Source organism: Podarcis filfolensis (genome assembly GCF_964270895.1).
Source record: "Podarcis filfolensis genome assembly, chromosome: Z".
NCBI lineage: Eukaryota > Metazoa > Chordata > Lepidosauria > Squamata > Lacertidae > Podarcis > Podarcis filfolensis.
The window spans coordinates 48,561,025-48,588,971 of record NC_139617.1 but is presented as its reverse complement, the minus strand read 5'-3'; the positions used below and the strand labels follow the sequence as shown (position 1 = coordinate 48,588,971).

Genomic DNA, 27,947 nt, shown 5'->3' with positions numbered 1-27,947 from the left:
CCCTGTTCACATGTCTAAGAGGGACGTGGGTGGCGCTGTGGGCTAAACCACAGAGCCTAGGACTTGCCGATCAGAAGGTCGGTGGTTCAAATCTCCGCGACAGGGTGAGCTCCCGTTGCTCGGTCCCTGCTCCTGCCTACCTAGCAGTTTGAAAGCACGTCAAAGTGCAAGTAGATAAATAGGTACCGCTCTGGTGGGAAGGTAAACGGCGCTTCCGTGTGCTGCTCTGGTTTGCCAGAAGCGGCTTAGTCATGCTGGCCACATGACCCGGAAGCTGTACGCCGGCTCCCTCGGCCAATAAAGCGAGAAGAGCGCCGCAACCCCAGAGTCGTCCGCGACTGGACCTAATGGTCAGGGATCCCTTTACCCTTTACCTCACATGTCTAAAGAGTTGACCATGCATGGATGTGTTGCCATGGGACCAACTGGCTCTTTCAGCAGAGGGTAAGCCTTCTCCAGCAGACTTGGGAGCAAAAGGGAGAGAAATCTGACCCACGGGCCACAGTCTGCCACAATCTCCTGCTGAAGCCTTGTTGAAACACACTGGAGTAGCACAAGAGTGTGGTAGTTTGCGACTCAACAGGCACTGACCAACTGGTGCCTTCCACAGGAGAGCGTTTTCACATTTGAACTTTTAGTGTAAGCTGGTGATGGCATTTGGATTTCTCCAAATCATAGCCCAAAATGTTTTCAGTGGGTCGTACCTGCACTTTGAAACTCTCACAATCAGCTCACTGCTCACCCCTCCTGCCCTGTGGGACAGAGAACTGGAGTGGAAATGTGCCAAAAAACCATAAGCCAACCATGAGCATGGGGCAATGTTGAGCCGGCCGGCCACGACCCCCAAGCCTCCCCTGAGCTGTCAAAATGAAGGGGGAAGGGGGAAGTCGGCACAGCTCCGCCCCTCCCCCCGACGGCTCGGGGTAGGCTTGGGAGTTGCGGGCGGCACGCCGAATGTCACCCCCTCAGTGATGACACCCATGATGGGCCACCTCCACCGCCTCCCTTCCTCTGCCCCTGGTGCTATGCACAGCCCAATGCAGCCCTTGAGGCCTTCTCTGAGGCCCTTGGCACTGTGGGGCAGGGGCTCAAATTCTGGCATCACTCCCCCACCCCCACCCCAGCATGACAAAGCAGTGTGTCTGTGCGCTCTTGTGCTCCACGGGGTATGAAAAGTTGGGCTTCCCTGATCAAGATGGTGTTCTGGGATTGTGATGCCCCCCTCTTGCTGGTTTGGGTGAGTGACACATGTTTGTGTGCAGGTAGAAGCTTCTGGCATTTGTGTGGTCAGAATGTAGCTTATTGCCAATGCACCCACTTTGGGCCTCTGCAACCTCCGCCACTGGCAAGTAGCCCCTCGAAGATTTCCTTGGTCTGAAAGAGTCTCCCCACTCCTGAACTAGAGATCTTAGCACTTTCAGGAGAATGATTGGCTGAAGGGCACGCAAGGCAGTGGTGGATCTTGTCCTCAAGGGCCCACCAACCACACCTGTGCCCCCAGCATCGACCACGTTTGCCACTTGATGGTATGATAGATGGCCCCCCACCCTAAAGAAAGGAAGCACATGTGTGACTTTTGGAAATGAAATCACTATTTATTCTGACCATTCCCTTCACTCCCAACACCCTCTCCGCCCCATAGCAGAAACACTCTCACACACTCAGCTGAGTGGAGGTCAGAAGGAAAACACTTTACATCCCCCACAAAAAATTCCCAAACCTATTATTCTAAGGCATGTATACACCACAGGTTTAAAAGAGATTGAACTGGTTCTGCAATTCTACTGACAAGCTGGAAAGTGTGCAGAGGAGGGCAAAAGATGTGATCAAGTGTGTCTGGAAGCCAAGCCTTATGAGGAACGGTTGAAGGAGCTGGGTATGTTTAGCCTAGAGAAGAGGAGAGTGAGAAGAGATACGGTAGCCATCTTCAAATATCTTAAGGGCTGTCACACAGAAGAGGGAGCAAACTTGTTTTCTCCTGCCATGGAGGTTAGGACTCGAACCAATGGATTGAAGTTACAAGAAGGGAGATTACAACTAAACGTCAGGAAGAACTTTCTGAGAGTAAGAGCTCTTTGACAGTGGAATGGTCTCCCACGAGAGGTTGTGGACTTTCCTTCCTTGGAGATTTTGAAGCAGAGGGTGGATGGCCATCGGTCTTGCATGCTTTACTGATGTTCCTGCATTGCAAGGGGTTGGGCTACATGACCCTTGGAGTCCCCTACGACTTCATGGTTCTGCAATTCTCTATTTTCCTCTAGAGATTTTAGGGAATGATGTTTGGGAACTGGCTCCAGGGGGTGAAAGATACAATTGGAACCCATGGCATATGATGAAGCAGACATAAATCTGCATATAATGTGTTGTGCTGGTTTTTATGTCTAGACAACTGGGACGTTAACAGGACAGGTGGCTGAGGAGCTCCGCAACAGTGCCCAGCCCTCATAGAAAGCAAAGTAAAACAAATAAAAATCAAAGTTGAAAGCAGGAGGAGCAGGTGATTTGGGCTATGTGTCATAAGGAGAAAGGTCTTGGCACCCAACAACATCCCTGTATTACGTGTTTTACTGCTGCGTGTGATGGGCCAAAATGACCTTGGAAGAAGAAGGTGGGAGGGAAAGAGGAAGCCGACTGGGCAGAGGACAGGCAGACCACAAAAGGCTTTTCATTTCTCCCAGTAAACTGTACTTTTAATTCTCCTCTCTGAACCTAACCCTCCACAATACATTTCCAGGTGTGTGATGAGCAGGGATGCTGTTCTGTTCTCTCCATTCCTCCCCACCAGCCAGCCATAGTCTACCACCACTCCTTGCCACTTGCCACTGGCTGGACCACAGCCAAGCCAAGGAGCAGCCCCTGCCCTCTGCCCCCGATGCTCATCCTAGAGCTCATCCAATGGCCCCTTCTCCTTTGCAAGCACAACGGCGTCCTCTCCACCGCCAGGAACCCGGAAGGCCACGTAGGGACACCTTTTCACATTGAGGCACACCAGTTTCTGGAGTGAGGCCGTGTTCACCAGCTGGAAGCCAGCGTCACCACCAAAGGTGCTGGGCTTCCAGTACTCTGGGGAGCAGATGGGGTTCCCGAAAAGACCCTTCAAGGAGAATGGGGCCCCGATCTCCACCATGCTCTCGCCGAAAATCGAATTGTGCTGGCTCTTCTCCACCAGCAGACCTGGGTAGAACTCAAGGGCGTCAATGTCTCCGTAGAGGGCCTCCAGTTTGGCAGCAGTTTCTTCTTCACCTGAGAGAAGGAGAGAGAGAGAGGAAGAACTGAATATGGAAGATTTAGGGCAGACAAAGGTCCTCCTTCACACAACGCACAGTTAATCTATGGGACTCCTTCCTGCCGGAGGCAGTAGCAGCCACCACCATGGATGGCTTTGAAAGAGGATTGCCTTGGCCTCTTCCATGAATTTGTCCAATTAATGGCTCCCAGCCTCGATTGCTCGGCTCTTTCTCCACAGTTGGGAGGAAGAAATGCTTCCAAACCTCAATTGCTAGAAACTACGGGAGGGAAGCTGAGGCTCCAAGACTTTGGCCACCTCATGAGAAGAGAAGACTCCCTGGAAAAGACCCTGATGTTGGGAAAGATGGAGGGCACAAGGAGAAGGGGACGACAGAGGACGAGATGGTGGGACAGTGTTCTCGAAGCTACAAACATGAGTCTGACCAAACTGCGGGAGGCAGTGGAAGACAGGAGGGCCTGGCGTGCTCTGGTCCAGGGGGTCACAAAGAGGCGGACACAACTAAACGACTAAACAACAAAATGGGAAGGAAGAGTTGCTCTTGTGCTTGGTTCTGCTTATGGGTTTCCCATTGGAGAATCTGGTTGACCACTGTGAGAATGAGATGCTGGGCTAAATGGGCCATGGGCCTGATCCAGCGGGGCTCCTCTTCTGCTCAAAAGTGGGCCGTGATTCTGTATTTAATTTACAGTCATACCTCATGTTACGTTTGCTTCATGATACGTTTTTTCAGGTTGCATCCTGCGGCGATCCGGAAGTACCGGAAAGGGTTACTTCTGGGTTTTGCCACTCGCGCATGCGCAGACACGCAAAATGACGTCACACGCATGCACAGAAGCGGCGAATCGCAACCCTTGCATACGCAGACGCGGGTTGCGTTCCTTTCAGGTTGCGAACGTGGCTCCGGAACGGATCCTGTTCGCAACCAGAGGTACCACGGTATTTCAAAAAAGATATCTCATTTTCCTTCAAGGAGCTCAAGAAGACGCAAAGGCTCTCTTCCTCCCCATGTTATTTTCACAACAGACAATTTCCCTCTTCCGCCTCATCCCCCCACCCCATCCCTGCCCCTCGGCTTCAGGGGTAGACTGCCTCTGAATATGGACTTTCCGCTTAACTACCCTGGCTCCTCTCCCTCACTGGATTGAGCCTCTAAGGCAGTGATGCATCTTGTGGCAATGAGTTCTGTATGCTGCGGGGTGGGGATGTCTGGGACCTCAGGGTGAAAGGTGAGTGATACATTCAAATATAATAATTAATAAACAGTTCTGAATCTTCTATGTGTCCATTTCAGTGGACAACACTGAATTCAAGCACTCTAGGAAAAACAGGCTCTACTCCACGCATACCCTTTCAGAAACCAACATCTCCCTTCACTCCCCCTCCCACTCCCACTCCCCAAATTAAAACACCAATACACACACACACACACACACACACACACACACACTTTTTAGCCTTTTCCTCACAGGGAAACACAATGGCCTTTGCAGGGTGGGGGTGGCATCTAAAGTGCCCCACATGGTGACCCCTCTGGGAGCCCCCTCCCCTCATTCCAGCAGGTTGCCTGCCCTACCTGTCAGCTCCTGGAAGGAGGTGTAGGGCTTCATGCCAAACCTCTTCCGATACTCGTTGAAGGACTGGAGGCGCAGCAGCCTTGACTCCTCAATGACTCCAATGGCCACTTTAAGAAGCTGCTTGTGGATGTTCGGTACCCCACCAATCTGAAAAGCCAATGGAGAGGCTTGGTTAGCAGGAGGGGAGGGGCCAAGCCACCTAGATTTCCCACCCACCCTCGAGAAGTTCCCGTTTGCATGCAATCATAAGTAATTTGTTGGGATGGTTGGGGGTCAGATCTAGCCTGCAGACCATCCGTTGGGAGGGCAGGGGTCAAAGTCCAAAGCCCACTTCTGACACCAAAGTTGCTTCCACAGCTGCAGGACTGAGGCTCTGCTTTTCTACAGTCAGCAGGAAGGGTAATTAAAATGCTGGTTTGGGGCAGCACTTAATATAGCACTGTGATCCCATTAAGTCTCTCCCTGGGACCATGATCCTTCTGTAATGTCTACTCACATGTAAGTCTCCTTCAGTTAAGGGTCCCCTGCAATGTTAGTAAGTTCTTTCACTGCAGGCCTTCCCATGTCCTTCCTTTCTAGTCAACAAGGCTGAGGGATTTGTGGCGAATTGCCCCTTGATCAGTCAGTTCCTGTTCCCCATTAGTGGCTTTAATTACCATTCATTGTTTACTTCTCCCCTCTTCTTTCTTTATGGAGCTATAATTTTCCTTCTCTTAAGGTGCAGTTGATCACAAATCCCTCAGCTGCACTGAACAGGAAACAATAAAATAGCCTGTGAGCAGGAAAGCTTTGAATGAGCAGTAACCCTTAAAATCCTCAGCCATGCTGGCCAGGCATTTATCTGAAAATAGCCTTTTATGGGACGGAGGGGAAGAAAGAGGCCACAAATTAGCACAGCAAAAAAAACAAAGAAAGACAACAACAAATGCACTGTTCAAACTCTTATCCAGACTCTCTGCAACAGTGGTTCCCAAGTGGGTGCTATCACCCCCTGGGGAAGGATTGCCTAGTGGGGTGCTAAGAGGCAAGGGTGCGCTGGAGGTGGGGACCTCTGAGCGCGCCACGTGTTTACTTACCATTGTCCAAGTTACACCTTGCTAAAGCAAAACACCTTCCTCAATTCATATTTAAAGTTTTACTGCTCCTCTCGCTGTCAAATCTGTTTCCTTTGTTCACGTTTGTTTAGCTAATTACTGGCAACAGCTATTTATTTTCTGATAAGTTAGTGACCCTGAATCTGTGGTAGGTGAAGAGAGTGTGTGTGTGTGTACAGTGTTTTTTTTTCTTTTTAAAAAAATGTTTAGGGGTCCTCTTTTTCCTACTCATATTGAAATATTGCCCCTCAATGAGGCCAAACTTAGATTCACAAAGCATCCCCCTGCGTCCCCCAGAAAAAAGCACTCTCTCTCTCTCTCTGTGTTTATGAATGATTCCTGCTAAGCGATTTTAAACCAGGTATTGGGAAACTGGTTCCACTTCATCAAACCCATCTGTCACATTGAGAATTTACTGAACAGTGAAATACTTACTAAAGGTGGTATCTTAATTCTCTTGCTAAGCTGATATCACTGGATCAAGTTCATCAGTTCTGTTGACTTAATTACACTAAATAGTTTTAATTTGATTTTCAACAAATGTGTGCTTAATTGTCACTGTTTTGAATTTTATCGTGTTGGTATTTTCCACAGTGGGTCATGTAAACCACTATTCTGAATGCAGTCATACCTCGGGTTAAATAGGCTTCAGGTTGAGCGTTTTCAGGTTACACTCCGCGGCGACCCGGAAGTAACGGAATGCATTACTTCCGGGTTTTGCTGCTAGCGCATGCACAGACGCTAAAAATGACGTCACGTGCATGCATGGAAGCAGTGAATCGCGACCTGCGCACACGCGCAGATGCAGGTTGCGTTCACTTCAGGATGTGAACGGGGCTCCAGAACGGATCCTGTTCGCATCCAGAGGTACCACTGTAATGTTTTTATAGGGTAGGGGGACACTGGGGCAAGTTTGCAAAACCAGGGGGCAGTGGCCCAGAAAAGCTGGGGAACCACTGATCTATTAGAACTAAAAGCCGACAGTTCCAGCTGGCATGGTAGGGCTACTTGAGGTATGTCAGTTCCCTAGGTTTGCTCGCTTTCCCATCCTGGTGGACCAAAAACCATCCTGCTCCTCAAGATTGGCTTGGCCCTTTGGGATGGGTGTGGCCAATGCACCCACCTGCCCAGCTTGCTGCCTGGAGAAGGCATCTACAAGGGCCTCCACTCCATAGTCCATCAGCATAGTGGTGTTGTAGACAAACTGGTTGTAGCTGTACTCTTGATCCTGGATCTTGAAGGTATCTGGCATCAGTGGATGCCAATGGTAGAGCTGGTTGAATTCCACTGCAATGCGGTTCCGGTACTGGAACTGGACTCCAAAGAGGAGTTCTGGGTCGAACTTCAGCTGTAGGAAGTAGCCACTCAGATGCTGGACATAGTCCTCAATGACGATCTTGATGGTCTCACCTGGGAAGAGCAGAGGGAGGGAGTCAATGGGTGAGGATGCAGGCAACTGAGCTCATGATCTAAGAACATAAGAGGAGGCCACTGGATCAGGCCAAAGGGGCCCCATCTAGCCCAGGATCCTGTCCTTCCAGTGGCCACCAGATGCCCAATGGGAATCCAGCAAACAGGATTTAAGCACAGGAGCCTTCTCCCTTCCTGTGGTTTCCAGCTTCTGGTTTTCAGGAGCACTGCTGCTCCTAACTGCAGAGGCAGAACACAACCATCATAGCTAGAAGCTATTGACAGCCGTCTCCTCCATGAATTTGTCTATCCCTTTTTTAAAGTGATCTAGGTCGGTGGCTATTGCTGCGGTTCCATAGTTTGACCATATGGTGCATGAAGAAGGACTTTGTCTGTACTGAATCTTCCAACACTCAGCTTCACTGGATGTCCCAGAGTTCTAGTGCTTTGCATTCTGACAGGCCAAAAGGCAGGGTATGAATAAATATATAATTATTACTATTACGTAGGGGAGGGGGAGAGACTTTTCTCTCTCCACTTTCTCCATGCTAGGCCTAACATTGTATACTTCTATTATGTCACTCACCTCTTGAACTAAAAAGCCGCAAACATCTCACCTTGCCAATCCCACCTAAGCCCTGAAGATAATAAGGGCTTGCTGGTCCATTCCACAACAAAGTTTTTAACATACAAACATCAATCTGCAAGGTGGTATTATCATGCTGGACTTTGGAGCTGTACCAGCTTCTTAATCTGTCCAAACAGGTCAAGAATCCAGGAAATCTGATGCTTATGTGCTTTTTTAAATACTGGTGCTAAAACAGTCAAGCTTCACAGATTTCGCCTCTCTTGTTCCTTTGGTGGTGGACTCCACTGGAGGTTTTTCAACAGAAGTTGGGTGGCCCTCTGTCAGGGATTCTTTAGCTGAGATTCCTGAATTGCAGGGGGTTGGACGATATGATCTATGTGTGTGTGTGGAATATCTTTCCAATGCTACCAAGTCTATAATTTTCAAATGCAAATTGTTTCCTCATTAATTGGAGAATGAATGAGTGCATGCGTGCGTGTGTGTCTGTGTGGAGGAAATAACACTGGAAGAATGTTGGCATGGCGCTTGGTTGGAACACCCTACTGCCCTGTTGCCCTCCCCCACAGCCCTCCCCCCTCACACACCAATAAGAATGAGCCTTGCGGTCTGGAACAGCTGCTCATCATCCCAGGTGGGGTGAATCTGCTTGAGAAGGTCACAGACGCGGTTGTGCTCGCGGAGCCAAATGGTGGCGTACATCATGAGTCCCGGGAGCAGCCCAAACACCTCCTGGCCCACAGCCAGCTGCTTTTCTGCGGGGATGTGCTTTGGGTAGATCATGTGCACGGGGGCGTCCAGTACCGTCGGGGGATAAATTTCCCCTTTCACCACCTAGGGAGGTGAGAGAGGAAGGGTGCTCATCAGTGGTGCATCTCAAACTCCTCGCAAGGCCCAAGCTATCTGAAATATCATGTCCTCCCATACGAACCTGCCCTTCACTTGGTCCCATCACCCTCATCTGCATGCTTCATAATCTGCCCAGGAAATATTTACTCTGAAGGGGATTAGAGACATTCTAAAACCAGACAAATAAAACACAGCTTTGCCTCCTGTGGCATCGGACAGAGTACCCCACCTGGGATAATGAGCAGGCCAGACTGTTTGCCCATCTAGCCCAGTATTGACTATTTTGATCGGCAGCCGCTGTCTAGGGTCATCATGTTTTGCTCTCCCAAGGCAGGAGGACCATTTATCCTCTTTCATACCTGGTATTTCAACTTCCCGTCTCGGAAGAGCCTCAGTTCTTGTTGGCGTTCCAAGTTGTCTCCATATAAATGTCCAAGATCCACCTGAAGAAAAGGTCCAGGTGGTTACAGCTCATGAAACTGTAGCAGCTGCTTTGTATTTAGAAATTTTGAAAGCATGTAAGTACATCAGAAGAGCCCTGAAGCCGGATCAGGCTAGTGGTTTCCAGCAACTGGTATTCGAAGCATCGCTGCCTCCAGCTGCAGATATAGAAGGACCTGTTTCTAACCGCTCGCATTTATAAACTTCTTAAACGTATATTTTATATTCTGCATAAACTGCTTAGAGATGTTATTGCTTACCTGGTACCCAATTTCAGGTAACATAAAATAAAGAATTTAAAGCATTGGTGTGCAATAAAACAATATAAAAATTAACCTGTGTAATTAATTTGTGTAATTAATGTGCCCACTCAATCACTTTGACTGGCAGAGCTAGCAGTGTTACAGGGGCGACATATTACCCGTCCCGCTTTAGTAAAAACTTGGTCCTTTAGTGTGGCAGCCTCTACACTTTGGAACTCCCTGCCTCTTGATATCAGGCAGAGGAGCCCTCACTGTATTTTTCGCAGTGCCTGCTAAAAACATCCTTGTTTAGACAAGGCATTTAACTATTGTACTGTTGAGAGTGTATTAACATGGTTGTGTGTGTGGTTTGGGAGCTGCACAGTCAGGGGAAAAACAATGCTGTCCAGGGTTGTAAAGACTGCGGAGAGAATAATTGGGTGCCCTCTTCCCACCTTGGATCAAATGTATGCTTCCAGGTATCATAAGAAAGCTGCAGAGATAGCGCAGGATAGTGCGCACCCCGGAAATGATCTCTTCCAGCTTCTGCCTTCTGGAAGAAGGTACAGGGTTATAAAGACTAGGACTAGCCGCCTGAGAAACAGCTTCTATCCAAGTGTGATTTTGGTTTTAAACGCAGTGTAAGGTAGTCTCTATGGGAGTATATTGTATTCAGTTATGGGGTATCAGGCTGGGATAGCTGGGATAGCAGGCTTGTTGGGTTTTTGAATGTCTGATGTAGATTTTTCAATTTTGTTGTTCTGTATGGGACAAGGACAATAAAGTTTATCGTATCGTATCATATCGAGCCTACCCAGTTGAGATTATTCCAAACTGTTTTAGTGTTTTAACTTTTGTATGTTTTAAAGTACTGTTGTAATTTTGTCTTGATTTTGTTTGCTTGTTTTATCTTTTTGCAAGCCACTTTGAGGTTCTTTTTTTTAAAAAAAAACAACCAAGCAGTGTATATCAGTGTTGTACTGGGGTGGGGGAACCACCTTTGAGGGTCACTCCATGCCCTTATTTCTGCAGCAGGAGACCCCGGATGAGGCTTTGAAGGCCCCCAGGATTTAGCATGCTAGGGCTCTGCTCACCCCATGGCCTAGAGCTCTGGTGAAGCCATGGCCCATCTTCCCAGACGTCTTGAAGAACTGGTGCGTGAAGTGTTGGGCAAAGAACGCAAACATCAAGTTTGTCCCCTGGGGGTCCGGGTGGAATTTTTTGCGCAGGAAAAACTCTTCAGCTACCAGCTGCGCATCAGGAAGCTGCGGCGGACCTGCAAGGGAGGAACAAAAAAGCAATTCCAAGGTTGCCCCTCTGGAGTGTGGCTAAGAGTTCCTCTCTCCTGTCCATTTATTTAATAGAATCATAGAACAGCTGAGTTGGAAGAGACCCCAATGGTCATTTAATCCAATTCCCTGCAGTGCAGGAGTCACAGCTAAAGCTGCAAGACCCCTGTAGCCAAGGCAGGGGGCTCAGGCATGCCCTTATAGGAAACACCACCAATAATAATAATAATAATAATAATAATAATAATAATAATAATAATTTATTTATACCCCGCCACTCTAGGCGGCTTCCAACAAAATATTAAAATACAATAGTCTATTAAACATTAAAAGCTTCCCTAAACAGGGCTGCCTTTAGGTACACACCAGTCACTCATGGGACTCATCTTTTCTAACTTTTGAAAATCAAAATTGAAGTGGTTAAAGGTGATAGTAAACAGCTGCAGAATTGAGTGGTGGCTTTCATATGTGAATGAACCACTACAAAGACTCCCATCCAAGCAACTCAAAGACAAGGCTTTTCAATGGAATTAGTTCACATCAAGGTTCAGTTTAGTACCTCTGACTGGGAGGTGTGTAAACACACAGCAGGAGAGCAAATAGGAACACACACCAGTCAACCAGAGGGGGAGTTTTGATGTGCATGGACTCCAATTCATTTAAGAAACAGGCCATAAAATCAGACCCACAAGTCTGTACTTAGGAGATCCACCAACTTTAGCTGAGCCAGTTGTCAAATTGTTGGAGTACAGAGCTAAAGGCACCTTTGCTTTGTTTTCTGAGCCACACTTTCCTTCTGACAACGGGAGCAGTCAGTTTGGTTGATAAGCATTGTCACAAGCTTTCTTCAATATCCTCAAAAGAAAAGGTGCCCAGAATGATATGAAGGCCATGTTCACACAGTACATTTAAACCACTATTAAACAGTTGCGGCTTCCCAGAAAGGCTTATGGGAACTGTTAATTTGTTAAGGGTGATGAAGGTCTTTAGGAGATTCCCTGTTTTCCTCACAGAAGCACTACTATTCCCAGGACTCTCAATGAAGAGGGATTGATTATTAAGCCACTCTGGGAGTTGTAGCTCTGCAAGAGAGATAACAACTTTTCTCATTCCATTTTCTTGCATAATTTTGTGAGAGAGCCAGGATGGTATAGGGGTTAGTGTATTGGACTACAGCCTGGGAGACTAGGATTCAAATCCCCACTCAGCTATGAAGTTCACTGGGTGTGACCTTGGGCTAGTCACAGTCTCTCAGCCTGACTTACCTCACAGGAGATTAAATTAGGAGAGGGAGAACCATGTAAACCAGCTTGAGTGCCTTGGAGAAAAAGCTGGGACACAAATGCAAGAAATACATTTTCTATTCTATCATGTCACCTTTTGTCTAAACCAGGGGTCAGCAAACTTTTTCAGCAGCGGGCCGGCCCACTGTCCCTCAGACCTTGTGGGGGGCCAGACTATATTTTGAAAAATAATAATGAACGAATTCCTATGCCCCACAAATAACCCAGAGATGCATTATAAATAAAAGCACACATTCTACTCATATAAAAACACACTGATTCTCGGACGGTCCGCAGGCCGGATTTAGAAGGCGATTGGGCTGGATCCAGCCCCCAGGCCTTAGTTTGCCTACTCATGGTCTAAACTAAAAAGTCCCAAACGCTGCAACCTTTCCTTGCAGGAGAGTCATAGTGTCCCCTTGATCATCTGGGCTGCCCTTTTCTGACTCTTGCCCAACCCTGAAACATCCTTTTCTGAGGTGAGGCGACTGAGTCTGATAGTAGAACAGACACTCTCAGAACTTTCTAGTGAGGAAACCTATTCCACAGCAGGCAGTGGCCTCTCCTGGACGGAAATATTCAGGCAGCAAGGATGCTGCAGTTGTAATGTCCTGAGCTGCAGACGGAAGCATAGAATTGTAGAGTTGGAAGGGTCCCAAAGGGTCATCTAGTCCAACCCCCTGCAATGCAGAAATCACATAACAGATGACCAGCCAAGCTCTGTTCAAAAACAAGAGAGAGTCCACAACCTCCCTAGAGAGTCTGCTCCACTGCTGAACAGCTCTTACTGTGAGAAAGTCCTTCCCGATGTTGAGTCGGACTCTCCTTTCTTGTAACTTGAAGCTGTTGGTTCCAGAGAGGCAGAAAGCAAGCTTGCTCCCTCTTCCATGTGACAGCCCTTCAGGTATTTGAAGATGGCTATCATATTCCCTTTCAGTCTCCTCTTCTCCAAGCTAAACATATCCAATTCCTTCAACCACTCCTCATAAGGCTTGGTTTGTAGGTCTTGCTCGCACTGTGCATTGGGTCAGACTAGACAATTTGAAAGAGCCCCCTCCAAACTCTTCAGTTCTGTGCCTGTTATTGAACTATCACTGATGAGACAAATAAATAAACAAACCCTCGCCTTGAGCTGCGTCCCCTCCCTAATAACACAGCCCTCCTTGCCAGCCCACACCTAGATGCTATCAACAGAAACTTTCACACTACACCACTTTCATCTCTCGGAAAAGTTAAGCCATGTGACACAGCTGTGAAGGCAGGAATGGACTTGATACGGAGCAGATTTCGCTGCTGCTGTCTCAAGAGAAAAGTTAAGCTGAGGTGCGGTGGAGGCCCTGCTGAGCTGCACCCACCTTTTGTTCCCATTGGCGTGGGGCAGTCGGTGGGCACCGGTGGGAGGACCCTAGTGAAATAGCTGACATTGGCATAGGACTCCCAGCTGATGTAGCCGTGGGCGGAATTGTACGTGGGTGGACTGGGGATGAGATTGGCTCGGACTGCAGAGAAAGAGAGAGAGAGAAGAGTGCAAAATAAACCTCCATTGAACATCGGCCAACTGACACCTTCCTCCACAGTGATGTTCTTGGGCAGGGGTCCGCAAGGTTTACCTCACCTGGGCCGGTTCACTCCAGAGGAGATCCCTCCCTGGCCCGCGATTTCCAGCGTCTGTGTTTGCGCAGACACGATTTTCGGCACCGCGGAAGTGAGTCCCCGTGCCGTGCTGTGCTGGTTTAGTGCACTGCGTGGGGACTCGCCGAGTGGGCGGCTCAGTTCGGGGGAGGCTCATGAGCCAGTTAAACGACCCCCATGGGCCTCTTGTGGCCAATGGGCCTTAGGTTGCTGACCCCTGCTCTTGGCAATCTCCCATTCGTTGCCGGTGTGGCTTGTTCTGTAGAGCATGAAATCTCCAGATCCCCGCAGTAACCTGGCATGTTGGATCCATTCACAAGAGCCCTCTCCCCTCCTGCAGTTTCTGGCAAATGATATTTGGAATGATTGCTGCCTCCACATGTGCAGAGCAAAGCTATTTTGGCTAGGAGCCATTGCTGCCTCCTGTAGGAGCGAATCGGCCCAATGGATTGTGCCCTCCATGCTAATTAGTGGGAAACCTGGGTGAACTACTGGAAGCATCCATAGGATATGGATCCTTCTTGCCAAGATCTCAGGATTCCTGGGATAATTCCCCGGCCCCCTTGTGAAATCATGCTCAAAAGCTCATTTTTGGGAGGTAAGAGTTGTTTGTTTGTTGGTTGGTCAGAGAGACTGCCCCCCAATCACCCGAAGTCCCGCTGTCAATCTACTGCTCTTCACTTACTCGTCAGCACTAAACGCATCAAAGTGTCCCGGATGAAGGTGTTGTTGACAATGGTCCAGAACCACTGGAAGTGAGTCAGGATGAAATGATAGAAGGCTGGGCTCGGCTTCAGGGCATCGCGCAACCGCGTCCAGAACTCCGCTGGGAAAGAAAACACAAATATCGTATAATCATAGAGTTGGAAGATGATGATGAAGAAGAAGAGTAGTTTGGATTTGATACCCCGCTTTATCACTACCCGAAGGAGTCTCAAAGCGGCTAACATTCTCCTTTCCCTTCCTCCCCCACAACAAAGACTCTGTGATGTGAGTGGGGCTGAGAGACTTCAGAGAAGTGTGACTGGCCCAAGGTCACCCAGCAGCTGCATGTGGAGGAGCAGAGACGCGAACCCGATTCACCAGATTACGAGTCTACCACTCTTAACCACTACACCACACTGGCTCTCTGCTACACCACACTGGAAGGGACCTAAAGAGTTATCCACTCCAATCCTCTGCAATTCAGGAATTACAGCTTAAAAATCCCTGCTCATCCAGAATCCTGTTGTTCCCACAGCCTCCATCCAGATGTGCCCAGAAAGCAGGCAGGCACAGCAGGCAGGCAACCCCCCTCCCCTGTTGCTTGGCCCCAGCACCTGGTATTTGGAGGTAGACTGCCACTAGACTTGGAGGCTTCCTTCTTAGCTATCAGGGGCAAAGTATCTGCTTTTCATGCATGGTTTAGTCCCCAGTGACTTCTCCAGGTAGGGCAGGGGAATTTCCTCCTTTGAAACCCTGGACAGCCTGTCAGTGTCGACAATGCTAAGTTGGATGGACTGGAGGTCTGACTCAGTATAACGCTGCTCCCTTTGTTCCTATCAGAATGTTGACAGAGGAGCCCGGCTGGATAATGCCAAAGCTCAGCCCACCTAGTCCAGCATCTAGTTTTCCATGACAGCCAAGCAGATTATCTCTGGGGAGCCTAACAAATGGAGGCACTGAAGCAATGTGCCTCACTGATAACTGATATTCGCAGGTAGATTGCCTCTGAACATGGAGGTTTCACCCCTTTCTATCCATAATCCCTGGCTTTTTTCTGGCCCACGTAGGACCAGTCTGGATAGTTGGCCTTGGGGAAGATTTGACGTTTTCATCCCCAAAAAGTTTTTGATTTGAGTTTCTGCTGAGATGAGGCTGCATCTTAATGTTGTATTTTAATCTTGTTTTTAAGTTGTATTTTAATCAATTGTTTTTACACCTGGTGTTAGCCACCCTGAACCCGGTCTTGGCTGGGGAGGGTGGGGTATAAATAAAATTCATTATTATTATGATTATGATTAATGACTAATAGCTATCAACAGATAACCACAAAATTGCCTTACTCTACATGTGCCCACTCAACTGCTTCGATCAGCATAAGTGGCACTGGCTACAGATAATAGCCAGTGTGTGTGTGTGTGTGTGTGAGAGAGAGAGAGAGAGAGAGAGAGAGTGCTGAACTAAAAAAGAAGACTGGGAGCTGGAGACACAGAGACCTGCTTGCTTTGTGCTGGATCCAAGCAAGATATGCTGGGCTGATGATGCTGTAAGCCCCTCCTTCCTACGCTCAGGCTGTCTATGGGTGTAAATAAATCACAGACCCTGAAGACCCCACAGTCTCCAGTGACCTTAGTTCCAAGGAAACCAAAGCCTGGGGGAGCAACTGGAACCCCTGGAGCCTCTCACCACTCAGAGACTGAGGTAGCGTGTAATGGTAGAACAGCGGCAACAAGAAGGTTCTCCAAGATAAGCAGCTTTTCCCACCATTTCTGGACTCTTCAGTATCTCGAATCTGCTTATTTATCCACCCAAACACCATGTTGCAGAAAGGCCACAGGGATACTCACGCAGAGAGCAGTTTGTGCCAAAGTAGCCGGTCCGGGTGCAATCGCATTCGTAGCCCTCTGTGCCAACCCGGACACACACGCCCTTGTGTTGGCATGGGAAATAGCAGCATGGATTCACTGTGTGGGGCAGGAGAGGCGGGGAGAGAAAACAAATTATTGTCACTTTTTATTTATTTAAAACTGCTCTTCATAAAAAAGATTGTAACAGCTTGCAAACAACTGCACCCAAAAATCATACAGCAAAAACTGCATAAAACAATCAAAACCAGGAATCAAGGAATCAACTATTGTGGAAAGATGTGTTCTTTGCCAAGCATAGGCTTGGCAAAATTGAAGAGTTTTCAGCAGGCGTTTAAATGTTGAAACGAAAGGTGCCTGCCGAGTCTCTAGTGGCAGAGCGTTCCATAAGACTGGGCTGGTAAGACTATAGGCCCAGCTGCTTGTTGCTGTCAAATGAGTCTTGTCATCTTGTCCCTGCAGATGATCTGAGTGATCAAGGTGAGATATAAGCAGGACTTGTACAGACTGAAAACTTGTACACTCTTGTACTATCTGAAGAAGTGTGAATGCAACAAAAGCTCATACAAATAACCAACTTAGTTGGTCTCTAAGGTGCTACGGGAAGGATTTTTTTTATTTTGTTTCGACTCCAAAAACAGTGAATCTAGATGATGCAGCACTGCTCTTAACAGAAAATGTTCACTGTCAGTATAAGTACTGCTCTAAGGGCACTTTTTTCCAGTTGGGACTCACCAGAACTCAGTTCTGCCACCTCTCAGGTGGGTGCCATTGCCATTATAAGAGAACAAGGGAGGTGTTCATGGCGAGTTCTGGCACCTCTTTTTCTAGAAAAATAGAAGTGGCTGTAATGATAAGCATGGCAGACACATTCATCTCTCTTCTCACAGTGACAGGTTTTTATGCAGCATATTGATATTTGAGTATTTATTACTTGACAGTCCTACTGTAAGCTGCCCTGAGCCATGTTTGAGTCTCTTGTTCATAATATTCTTTATAAGTCTATTGGTTTCAAGAGATTTATTTCTTGTTGATTTGATACTGTGCAATATACAAGCATCTAGCATGCAATATGAAACCTCTGGTATGTAGAATTAGATGGCCAACAGTTTATCACTCCATCTGCTCTGCGGTGACAGGCCAGCCTCACCAGGCCAACTCTCCCTCAGTTGCCATCTTGGGGGCAGCTATTCCATCAGACTGCCTGAGTGGGGTGGGGAGATGGAAACCTGAATTGTTTCAGCTGGCTATTATAGAAACTGTTATACTCAGAAGCAAATTCCAATGGGTTCAATAGGCTAACTCCCAATTAAGTGTGTATAGGGATTGTACTCTAAGGCAAGTGATTCCATTCACAAATGAAAAGAACAGCAAAGAGGAAATACGATTTATGAACAGAGATCTACATATAACTGTCCAAAACACCACAATGACTCTACATTAGACCTGGCTCTGTATTACTTTTAAGTTCTGCCTACCGATCAAGAGACTATGAAGAGGCATCAAGTTTCATAAAAAGGGACCAGTGTTTTCAAATGAACTGACTTCTTCTTTAATCCAGATGTTGATTTACAAAGAAAGTCAGGATCCCTTGAGACCACTGGCTTTTTTAGGGATCTCCTGCAATATGCCATTGACAAAATAACCATGGGCTGTCCACCCAACGTTCCACTTTCTGTGATGATTCCCCAATGCTAAGAATGTAAGAAGAGCCTCGAGGCTGGATCAGGCCAGTGCACCTAGTCCAGCATCCTGCTCTCACAGTGGTCAACCAGAGGCCCCAATGGGAAGTCCACAAGCAGGATCTCAGCCCAATGCCCCCCCTTCTCCTCCTGTGGCTCCAGCAATCATTCAAAAGCATTATTGCCTCTGACCATAGAGGCAAAGCCCAGCCACCAGAAAATAGGGGTGGGGTGCCATTCGATGGCCAAACTCTCCAAGTTCGTTACTGGTCAGAGATTAATGAGCTGAAGCAGAAATCCAGTGAAAGCAAAGCTGATCTTTTATGATCTGTTGCAATAGAGTCCCCCCTTTTTTGTCAGGAGGTGAAGGACCCAGAAACAAGAAAAACCACTCTTTTTAAAGGTTTGCCTTTCAGCATGGAAAAGAACATCCCCTTTTGCAAACAAAATCAGAAATACATCCCACCTAATATGGGGTTACAATGGCTCAGGTAGGTCAAGGCGTGGTATTCCTAAAGATTTAGCAAGTTTCATGTGGTTCCAGACACAGTTTTACACAAAGCATTTGCATTTGATGAAGACAATCAGGATGCTCAGCAGACATTCTCCATGCAGAACATCTGAGCAAACAATGGCAGATTCAGGAACTTCCCCTAATGGTTATCTGCCTACCTTATCTCTGGCTAGGGGAATCATGGGGGATTTTCCCGAATGCAGTGAGGCAAGAATAATTGTTCCATGGGGAAACTCAGGTGAAAGTATATGGCATAAATATACACTTATTTTCATGTATATCCTGGGGACATTCAGTTTGGGAATCAAAAATGGTTTCAGGTCGGTCTTCCTGTGCTGATCTATGTACGTGCTTGGTTGATAAATTTATGAGCATTTAATATATACCTAAGACCTTAAAGGGTTAGGGACGCAGGTGGCGCTGTGGGTTAAACCACAGAGCCTAGGAGTTACTGATTAGAATGTCAGCAGTTCAAATCCCCACGACGGGGTGAGCTCCCGTTGCTCGGTCCCTGCTCCTGCCAACCTAGCAGTTCGAAAGCACGTCAAGTGCAAGTAGATAAATAGGTACCACTCTGGCGGGAAGGTAAATGGCATTTCCGTGCACTGCTCTGGTTTGCCAGAAGTGGCTTAGTCATGCTGGCCACATGACCCGGAAGCTGTATGCCGGCTCCCTCGGCCAATGAAGCAAAATGAGTGCCGCAACCCCAGAGTCGGCCACGACTGGACCTAATGGTCAGGGGTCTCTTTACCTTTACCTTTAAGACCTTAAAATTCTTATCACAGTGGCACACAACAGATATACTATATAGAGAAAGGAAAAGGAGGTGGGATATGCAATGGGCATTTTTCTGGTAACAGAAGCCATTGTTAGCCTTCTCCTTCTCCATGAATTTGTTCAATCCTCTTTTAAGCTATGGGGCCATCACTGTCCCCTGTGGAAGCGAGTGCCATAGTTTTAACTTCCTTCTATTTAACAGGACTTCCTTTTATTCCTCCTGAATCTTCCTGGTGTTTGTCTACAACTGTGAAGCTCAGAGGGTGTGGAGGTTTGTCCAGAGTTCTCTGGCCAGCTTGGGAAAACATATGTGCTGGATTTTAGTAGAGCTCAGGGTCATATCTGATGTCACCCAGCTTCCGCTGTTTGGCCAAGTGAGACATGGTTGTCCTTGGCTGGACTGGGCTTGAAGAAGGTTGCCTTGCCTTGTAGCAAAGTTAGGCAACTGAAGAAGCAAGGGCCTTCCCATCACAAATCAACCCTGCTGGCAAGGGATCCAGGCCCCATGCTTTTTTATAGCCCCATTAAACAGAGTGCTGAGATAAGGAAGCAATCTGAGCTAAACACACAAAGGGGTAGACGCGGCCCAGAGCACAGGAGCAGAAAGCGTGGATGATGAAACAGTACCTTCCAGGCAGACTCCACCCCACCGCTGGAGCCAAACTCCTGCACCACATCCTCTGGAAATGGATCAGAGGCTAGCAGCATACACTGGGAGGAACCAGCAGCTCCCCCAAGCCTCTGGGTTATCCCAGAACCTATGCATCTAGAAGTTTGAAGGGGAGCAGCTTTCAGTGTGGCCAGGCTCCTTGCTCTTCTTGCCTCTGTTACTTCCTCTACTGCCGAACCTTAAGATGGTAATCTCCTTAGGGCAGGAACCTGTCTTTTCCACTGACCTTGCTGCTAACATAAGAACGTTAAAAGGGTCTGCTGGATCAGGCTTATCTAGTCCATCATCCTGGTATCACACTGGCTAACCAGGTGCCCCAGTGGGAGACTAGCAAGCAGGAGTCAAGCACAAGAGCCCACGATTTCCAGCAGCTGGGACTCAGGAGCATTGCTGTCTCAAACTGTGGAGGCAAAGCATAGCCATTGTGGCTAGGAGCCACCAATAGCCCTCTCCTCCTCCATGGATTTGTCCAGTCCTCTCTTAGAACCATCCACGTTGGTGGCCATCGCTGCCTCCTGGGGGAAGGAAGGAGTTCCCTGGATTTTAACTCTGTGCTGCCTGGAGAAGGACTTTTAAAGACCCGTCCTGAATCTTCCTACAGCAAGCTTCATTGGACGCCCATGAGTTCCAAGTATTATGCAAGAGGGAGAAAAAGGCTTCTCTGTCCACTCTCCATGCCATGCATAATTTTATGAACTTCTATCATGCCACCTCTTACAACTAATCCAGAACGCGGCAGCTAGACTGGTGACTGGGGGCGGCCGCCGAGACCACATAACACCGGTCTTGAAAGACCTACACTGGCTCCCAGTACATTTCCGAACACAATTCAAAGTGTTAGTGCTGACCTTGAAAGCCCTAAATGGCCTCGGTCCAGTATACATGAAGGAGCATCTCCACCCCCATCGTTCCGCCCGGACACTGAGATCTAGCACTGAGGGCCTTCTGGTGGTTCCCTCATTGCGAGAAGCAAAGCTACAGGGAACCAGGCAGAGGGCCATCTTGGTGGTGGTGCCTGCCCTGTGGAACACCCTCCCACCAGATGTCAAAGAGAAAAACAACTACGTGACATATAGAAGACATCTGAAGACATCTGATGATGGGAATTGTAGCTGCAAGGCACCAGGTTTGGCATGGGGTAAAGGTAAAGGTAAAGGACCCCTGACCATTAGGTCCAGTCGTGGATGACTCTGGGGTTGCGGCGCTTATCTCGCTTTATTGGCCAAGGGAGCCGGCGTGCAGCTTCCGGGTCATGTGGCCAGCAGGACTAAACCGCTTCTGGCGAACCAGAGCAGCGCACGGAAACGCCGTTTACCTTCCCGCCAGAGCGGTACCTATTTATCTACTTGCACTGTGACGTGCTTTCGAACTGCTAGGTGGGCAGGAGCAGGGTCCGAGCAACGGGAGCTCACCCCTTGGCAGGGATTCAAACCGCCGACCTTCTGATCGGCAAGTCCTAGACTCTGTGGTTTAACCCACAGCGCCACCTGCATCCCTTGGCATGGGGTAAGATGAATCAAATAATTAACCCACACACCCACACACCCCACAACATAATAGAAAACTCTCCCTGCTGCTTCTCTGCCTCAGCAGCTGCTCCAAGCCCACCTCCTTAACTCTGCCAGTAGACCACTCCAATGTGTGACAGAACGATTGAATAATTCCCCTTGGAGAGACGCTGGAAAACTACCTGCTCCTGGGAAGAGGCTGCTTACTGTGTCTCTGAACAAGTTGCTGCGCTGGGCTGGTGCCCGCCCCCAATCTGCAACTCCTGCATAGCCACAGATGAGTAAAGCTATTGCAGTCATTAGAGATTAGGGGAATTTGGGGATCGGATGATAGCAGATTTCCACACCTTCGGAGGCTTTAAGCAAATGAGGCCGCCCCTAGCACAATGTAGAGCTTGTCCTTCTCCGGGCCACCTAACCACGCAAAGGAAATTTAGAAGCACACGGGATCTCTTTACAAAAGAAAGGGGCCTGGTGTTGGATTTTCATTGCAAATTGGCCATTGCAAGAGGGTGTGGCAAGAGGGGGGAAGAGAAAACGAGGCAATTGATGAAGGAACCATTTCTACGCAGACCCTTTGCCTTTTTTTCAAGTGCTCAGGATAATTTTAAAAGCATGCAGCCGAGCTGAGCCAAGAAGCCCAAATTATCTGCATTAGAAGATTAGGATAGATGACCCTGACAGCCAGCTGATAACCTCTCAGTTACAGCCAAGAATCTCTGCCTGTTTTCAATCTGGTGAGAGAACTAGATACAAACTAGGGCAGGTATCTCCAGTCACTTCAGACCCAGGATCCAAACAAGCAGAAGTCCTAGGTCCAATTCCTGGCATCTCCAGGTAGGATTGAGAGAGGCTTCCTGTCTAAAATCCTTGAGAGTGTGGACCTTTAAAGCCCTTTGTCGCTTAGGGCCCTCGTACTTGCGGGACCGCCTCTCCTGGTCTGCCCCGCAGAGGACCTTAAGGTCCATGAATAACCATAGTTTAGAGGTCCCAGGCCCTAAGGAAGTCAGACTATCCTTCACCAGGGCCAGGGTCTTCTCAGTGATGGCTCCGACCTGGTGGAATGCTCTGTCCCAGGAGACCAGGGCCCTTCAGGATTTAATCTCCTTCCACAGGGCCTGTAAGACAGAGCTATTCCGCCTGGCTTTCAATTTGAACCTGGCCTGATCTTTTGTTCCCCTTACTTCCCTCCCCCTCCCCTTTTTGTGAAGATTGCCTGCACTGGGATCCCACAGCTGGTTCTCCCCTGGTCTCCTCGCTGGCCCAAGTGGGACTAATTTAGTCAGCTAGCCCTGGTGATCATCTAATGTTTATTGGATGGATTTCCCCCCCTAAACTGATTTTTTATTTTATTGTTATTTATGCTTTATACCGTATTTTATGCTGTTGGGTTTTTTGTAGCATCAATTGTTTTAAATTTGTTGTTAGCTGCCCTGAGCCTGGTTTCCTAAACCGGGAAGGGCGTGGTATAAATTTTTTTTATTTGTTTGTTTTTTTATTTATTTAGATGGCCAATGGCCTGACTTCCTACATTTGGGGACCCATTTCTTAATCTTTTACCACATATTTGCATGGTGGTAGCGCTCCCATCGTGACTCGCCTTGGGTCAGACTGCGACCCACTACTGAGTCCTGACCGAACGGTTGAAGACCACTTGTCCCAGAGTGTGCCAGTCAGCAATCACTGTCCAAAGTTGGGAGTTAGCTCTTTATTAGCAAAGCATGATCTTCACAGACTTGGCTGAATGCCAGGCCTAATGAGCACACCAGCTCATTCCTGGTGGGTCTTCCTCCATGAAATCATGGAGGCTGAAAGCCACCAGCTCTCCACAGCTGCCCACGTCTCCTCCTCTCCAGGGCTTTCCCCCAAGTTGTGTGCAGCCAACCTCTCCCCTGTCCTTTTTATGCGTCTTCAGGTTCTGGGAGACAAGGGTGCTTCATCTCGCCAGCCTCTGCTTCTAGACTTCCGTCTGCCACAGACTCACCCTGCTCACTAAACTCTGTTACCTCTTCAGCTTCCAACACCTCCTCCTTCCAGTCTTCTCCCTGTGACCACTCATCACCACCCCACCACCAATCCCCAGGCTCTGAACTTTATATACTTGGTTCCTCCCACCACTCCTCTGTGTTGAACCAAACCAGTGAACTAGAAGTTGTAGTCTACTCAAGTTGTAGCCTGCTCAGAACAGACCCTCAGTTTCAATCGGTCTACTCTGAGCAGGGCTAACATTGGCTACTGCCCTAGATACTTGGTACAAAAAGGGGTTCCAGGAAGAGTTTGGTGTCATTAAGAAGTGGGCTTCCAGCAATCTGAATTCACCAGCATGAATCCCATGGGGAGTCTCAGGTAAAAAAACTACCTGTTCCTGGAATAGCCTGCCTGTTGCAACTCTGAGCGAGTTTATGCTCTGAGGCTGAGCCAATGCAGAAGCACATCTCAAGACCTCACTGGCATAGTTGACCAAAAACACAAATCAACCCGTGAGATCAAATGATATAGTCCAGCACCCAGATCCAAAGAGTGGCCAACTGTTGTTGTTGTTGTTTAGTCGTTTAGTCGTGTCCGACTCTTCGTGACCCCCTGGACCAGAGCACGCCAGGCACTCCTGTCTTCCACTGCTCCCGCAGTTTGGTTAAACTCATGCTGGTAGCTTCGACAACACTGTCCAACCATCTCGTCCTCTGTCGTCCCCTTCTCCTTGTGCCCTCCATCTTTCCCAACATCAGGGTCTTTTCCAGGGAGTCTTCTCTTCTCATGAGGTGGCCAAAGTATTGGAGCCTCAGCTTCAGGATCTGTCCTTCCAGTGAGCACTTAGGACTGATTTCCTTCAGAATGGAGAGGTTTGGTCTTCTTGCAGTCCATGGGACTCTCAAGAGTCTCCTCCAGCACCAGAATTCAAAAGCATCAATTCTTCAGCGATCAGCCTTCTTTATGGTCCAGCTCTCACTTCCATACATCACTACTGGGAAAACCATGGCTTTTACTATACGGACCTTTGTTGGCAAGGTGATGTCTCTGCTTTTTAAGATGCTGTCTAGGTTTGTCATTGCTTTTCTCCCAAGAAGCAGGCATCTTTTAATTTCGTGACTGCTGTCACCATCTACAGTGATCATGGAGCCCAAGAAAGTAAAATCTCTCACTACCTCCATTTCTTCCCCTTCTACTTGCCAGGAGGTGATGGGACCAGTGGCCATGATCTTTGTTGGTTTTTTTTGATGTTGAGCTTCAGACCATATTTTGCGCTCTCCTCTTTCACCCTCATTAAAAGGTTCTTTAATTCCTCCTCGCTTTCTGCCATCAAGGTTGTGTCATCTGCATAAAGCCCCCAGGCAGGCCACAAAGGCAACAGCCCCCCTCTGCTACTGTTTGGTATCCCCACTTATACATCCCCTAAACATGGGGTGTTTGGTTTTTTTAATTACCATGTCCTCGTAACCATAAACTTTGTCTGTCCCTAGTCCTTCTTGGTGTCTCGTCACGGCCCCACCCAGGCCAATCCACATCAAGAGCCAGGACCTCTGAGCCAACGGAATGACATTAGCACCCACAGCTGCACAGCAGCTGTTGCGGCTTGTCTTTTTCTTGACATGCCAAACAGGGATGCAGCTGTAGTTTGTAAGCTTAAATTAATAGGACGCTGGAGAATGCTGTGTTTATACGAGATGGGGAAGAACTAAACAAACCCAGTAAATGGAGCTGGAGAAGATCCTTGCATCTTCAGAGATAATGAGTGGCCAATGTAATAAAACAACAGCTGATACCCCTGAGCTCTTGCTAAGCGCTGAAGTAACCCCCTGGGGGCACAGGCCTGGGCCATGCGTATGGAGGTCCTGGGCTGCCCAGACATCTACAAGATCCTCTTCTGGGCCTTGCTGATGTAGTCCAAAGGAAAGCAGAGCAATAGTGTTATGTACTGAGTTGAATAGGATCTAAAATGCAGCAGTCTGATTGGTCCTAGAACAATAGGATCCAAAATGCAGCAGTCTGATTGGTCCTAGAACAATAGGATCCAAAATGCAGCAGTCTGATTGGTCCTAGAACAATAGGATTCAGAATGCAGCAGTCTGATTGGTCCTAGAACAATGCAGCAGTATGACTGGTCCGCAGGAGCCACCCAATCCAGCTCCAGATGGAAGTGAATCCACAACCTGATTGGCCTACAGGAGAATTCCGGAATTAGGCAATCACGTGCGTCCCATTGTGTAAAGAATGTAAATAAAGCAGATACTTCGGGGGAACTTCAATTCCTCCTCACCACTATGAGCAGAATAAAGAGCATGATATCCACTCTCGACTCCGAGTTTATTTCAGATAGGTTTGGCACCAGATTGGCTGCAAGAGCTGCGGGACAGAGATGTCCCAGGCACCTGCCAATTATCTTAGGAACCCCACTCCAGATTTGTCTCGGGTTTCCTTCTCCTTTGAGAGACGTACTCGATCTGTAATTGAATCATAGAATTGTAGAGTTTGAAGGGGCTTGAGGGGCCATCTAGTCCTAACCCCCTCCTCTCTTTGGTCTGTGAGTCCCTCCATCGTGGGGAAGAGTTGGAGCCTTAGCCTTGCCTAAGGCAAGATCCAGCTGCTGTGCTGAGCTGCTGAGCTGTTGTTCATAAATGAAGTTATCAAGGCTCCTGCTGCTTCTTGGACCCAAGGCAAGGTTTCCTCACGCAGTGAGCATTTCCTCTTGGGACTGATTACACAGAGGCAAGGGAAAGCTGAGTGTAGTCAAACACACACTCTGGACTTTAAGAAAGCTGGTTTCAAAAAACTTCTGGGCAAGATCCCATTATTAGAAATGGGACGGGAGTTTCTTAAAGGTGAGGTGTTTAAGGCACAATCACAAACAGTTCCAACAAGAAAGAAAAGTGGGAGGTACCTAAAGAAACTGGCGTGGCTGCGTAAGGATCTTACAGATGAGTCAAGCTTTAAAAGCGACATTGATTGTTATTTATATTACTTTCATGTATCTTTCTTTTACATCTTGTGATTTACGTGGAAATTGTTCTATTTGGTTGTGTACTTTTTGATGTTTTATTTATTGTTTGACTACTTTTGCTATGTTTGTAATTACATTTTTCCCCATGTTGTGAGCTGCCTAGAGCATGGTTTGGAGGAGGAGTCAGTAACCTTTTTCAGCCGTGGGCCAGTCCACCATCCCTCAAACCATGTGGTGGGCTGGACTATATTGGGGAAGAATGAACGAATTCCTATGCCCCACAAATAACCCAGAGATGCATTTTAAATAAAAGGACACATTCTACTCATGTAAAAACATGCTGATTCCCGGACCATCCGTGGGCCAGATTGAGAAGGCGATTGGGCTGCATCCGGGCCCCAGGCCTTTGGTTGCCTACCCCTGGTTTGGACTATGGAAAGGAGACAAGAAAAAAATTATGTATCTGTGTATGTATTTATGGTGCTGGAGGAGACTCTTGAGAGTCCCATGGACTGCAAGAAGATCAAACCTATCCATTCTGAAGGAAATCAGCCCTGAGTGCTCACTGGAAGGACAGATCCTGAAGCTGAGGCTCCAATGATTTGGCCACCTCATGACAAGAGAAGACTCCCTGGAAAAGACCCTGATGTTGGGAAAGATGGAGGGCACAAGGAGAAGGGGATGACAGAGGACGAGATGGTGGGACAGTGTTCTCGAAGCTACCAGCATGAGTTTGACCAAACTGTGGGAGGCAGTGGAAGACAGGAGTGCCTGGTGTGCTCTGGTCCATGGGGTCACGAAGAGTCGGACACAACTAAACAACAATGGGTTGCCATATTTCTAAAAGTGAAAATCTGGACACAAATGTTGAGTTTTTTTTGGGGGGGCAAAGTTGTTGAGTTTTATTATTTTGTTGTTGTTGTTGACTGCATCAACAGAAATAGTGTCCAGTTCTGCAGGATATTGACAAACTGCAAGGTGTGTAGAGGAGAACAACCAGGATGGTCAAGGGTCTGGAAACTAACCTTATGAGGACCAGTTGAAGGAGCAAGGTATGTTTAGCCTTGAAAAGAGGAGACTGAGAAGAGATGTGATAGCCATCTTCACATATCTTAAGGGCTGTCACATGGAAGAGGGAGCAAACTTGTTTTCTTCTGCTCTGGAGGTGAGGACTCAATGGATTCAAGTTATAAGAAAGGAGATTCTGACTAAACATTCAGAATAATTTTCTGATGCTAAGAGCTGTTTGACATTAGACCAGCTTAAAAGGTGCTGGACTCTCCTTCCCTGGAAGTTTTGATACAAAGGCCAGATGGCCACCTGTCAGGGATTATTTAGCTGTGATTCCAGAATTGCAGGGGTTGAACTAGATGGCCCTTGAAGGCCCTTCCAACTCTACAATTCCGTGGGTCTTTGAGCACCCATTCCAAATGCATGGGCTACTAAGTGTTGCCAGAAGTGGGCCTGGACCTTCCATAAGCAGACTAAAAACTTGGTAGAAACCTAAAAACCTTTTAAACAGTATGGTGAGCTTAGGAAAAAACCCAGTATTTCAGTGCGATGAGTTTTGGCATCTCAGATTTAATAAAACAGAAGGAATAATTATACATTATTAAAGCACAAAGCTCAGAACTGTGAGTTTG

At 47.9% G+C, this 27,947-nt stretch overlaps 1 protein-coding gene across 1 annotated transcript in view; it reads right to left on the bottom strand.

Annotated features, from left to right (window-relative positions):
- Positions 1-1,574: 1,574 nt before the first annotated feature.
- Positions 1,575-27,947, bottom strand: part of PTGS1 (prostaglandin-endoperoxide synthase 1) — a 46,027-nt gene continuing 19,654 nt past the window's right edge. The window contains exons 3-11 of the mRNA XM_083597331.1: positions 16,200-16,316; positions 14,336-14,476; positions 13,374-13,517; positions 10,541-10,722; positions 9,123-9,206; positions 8,502-8,748; positions 7,042-7,328; positions 4,824-4,971; positions 1,575-3,243 (exon numbers count right to left, since the gene is read on the bottom strand). Coding sequence (XP_083453457.1) covers positions 2,882-3,243; positions 4,824-4,971; positions 7,042-7,328; positions 8,502-8,748; positions 9,123-9,206; positions 10,541-10,722; positions 13,374-13,517; positions 14,336-14,476; positions 16,200-16,316 — 1,712 coding nt within the window. The 3' untranslated portion in view covers positions 1,575-2,881. The remainder of the gene's footprint in view (positions 3,244-4,823; positions 4,972-7,041; positions 7,329-8,501; positions 8,749-9,122; positions 9,207-10,540; positions 10,723-13,373; positions 13,518-14,335; positions 14,477-16,199; positions 16,317-27,947) is intronic.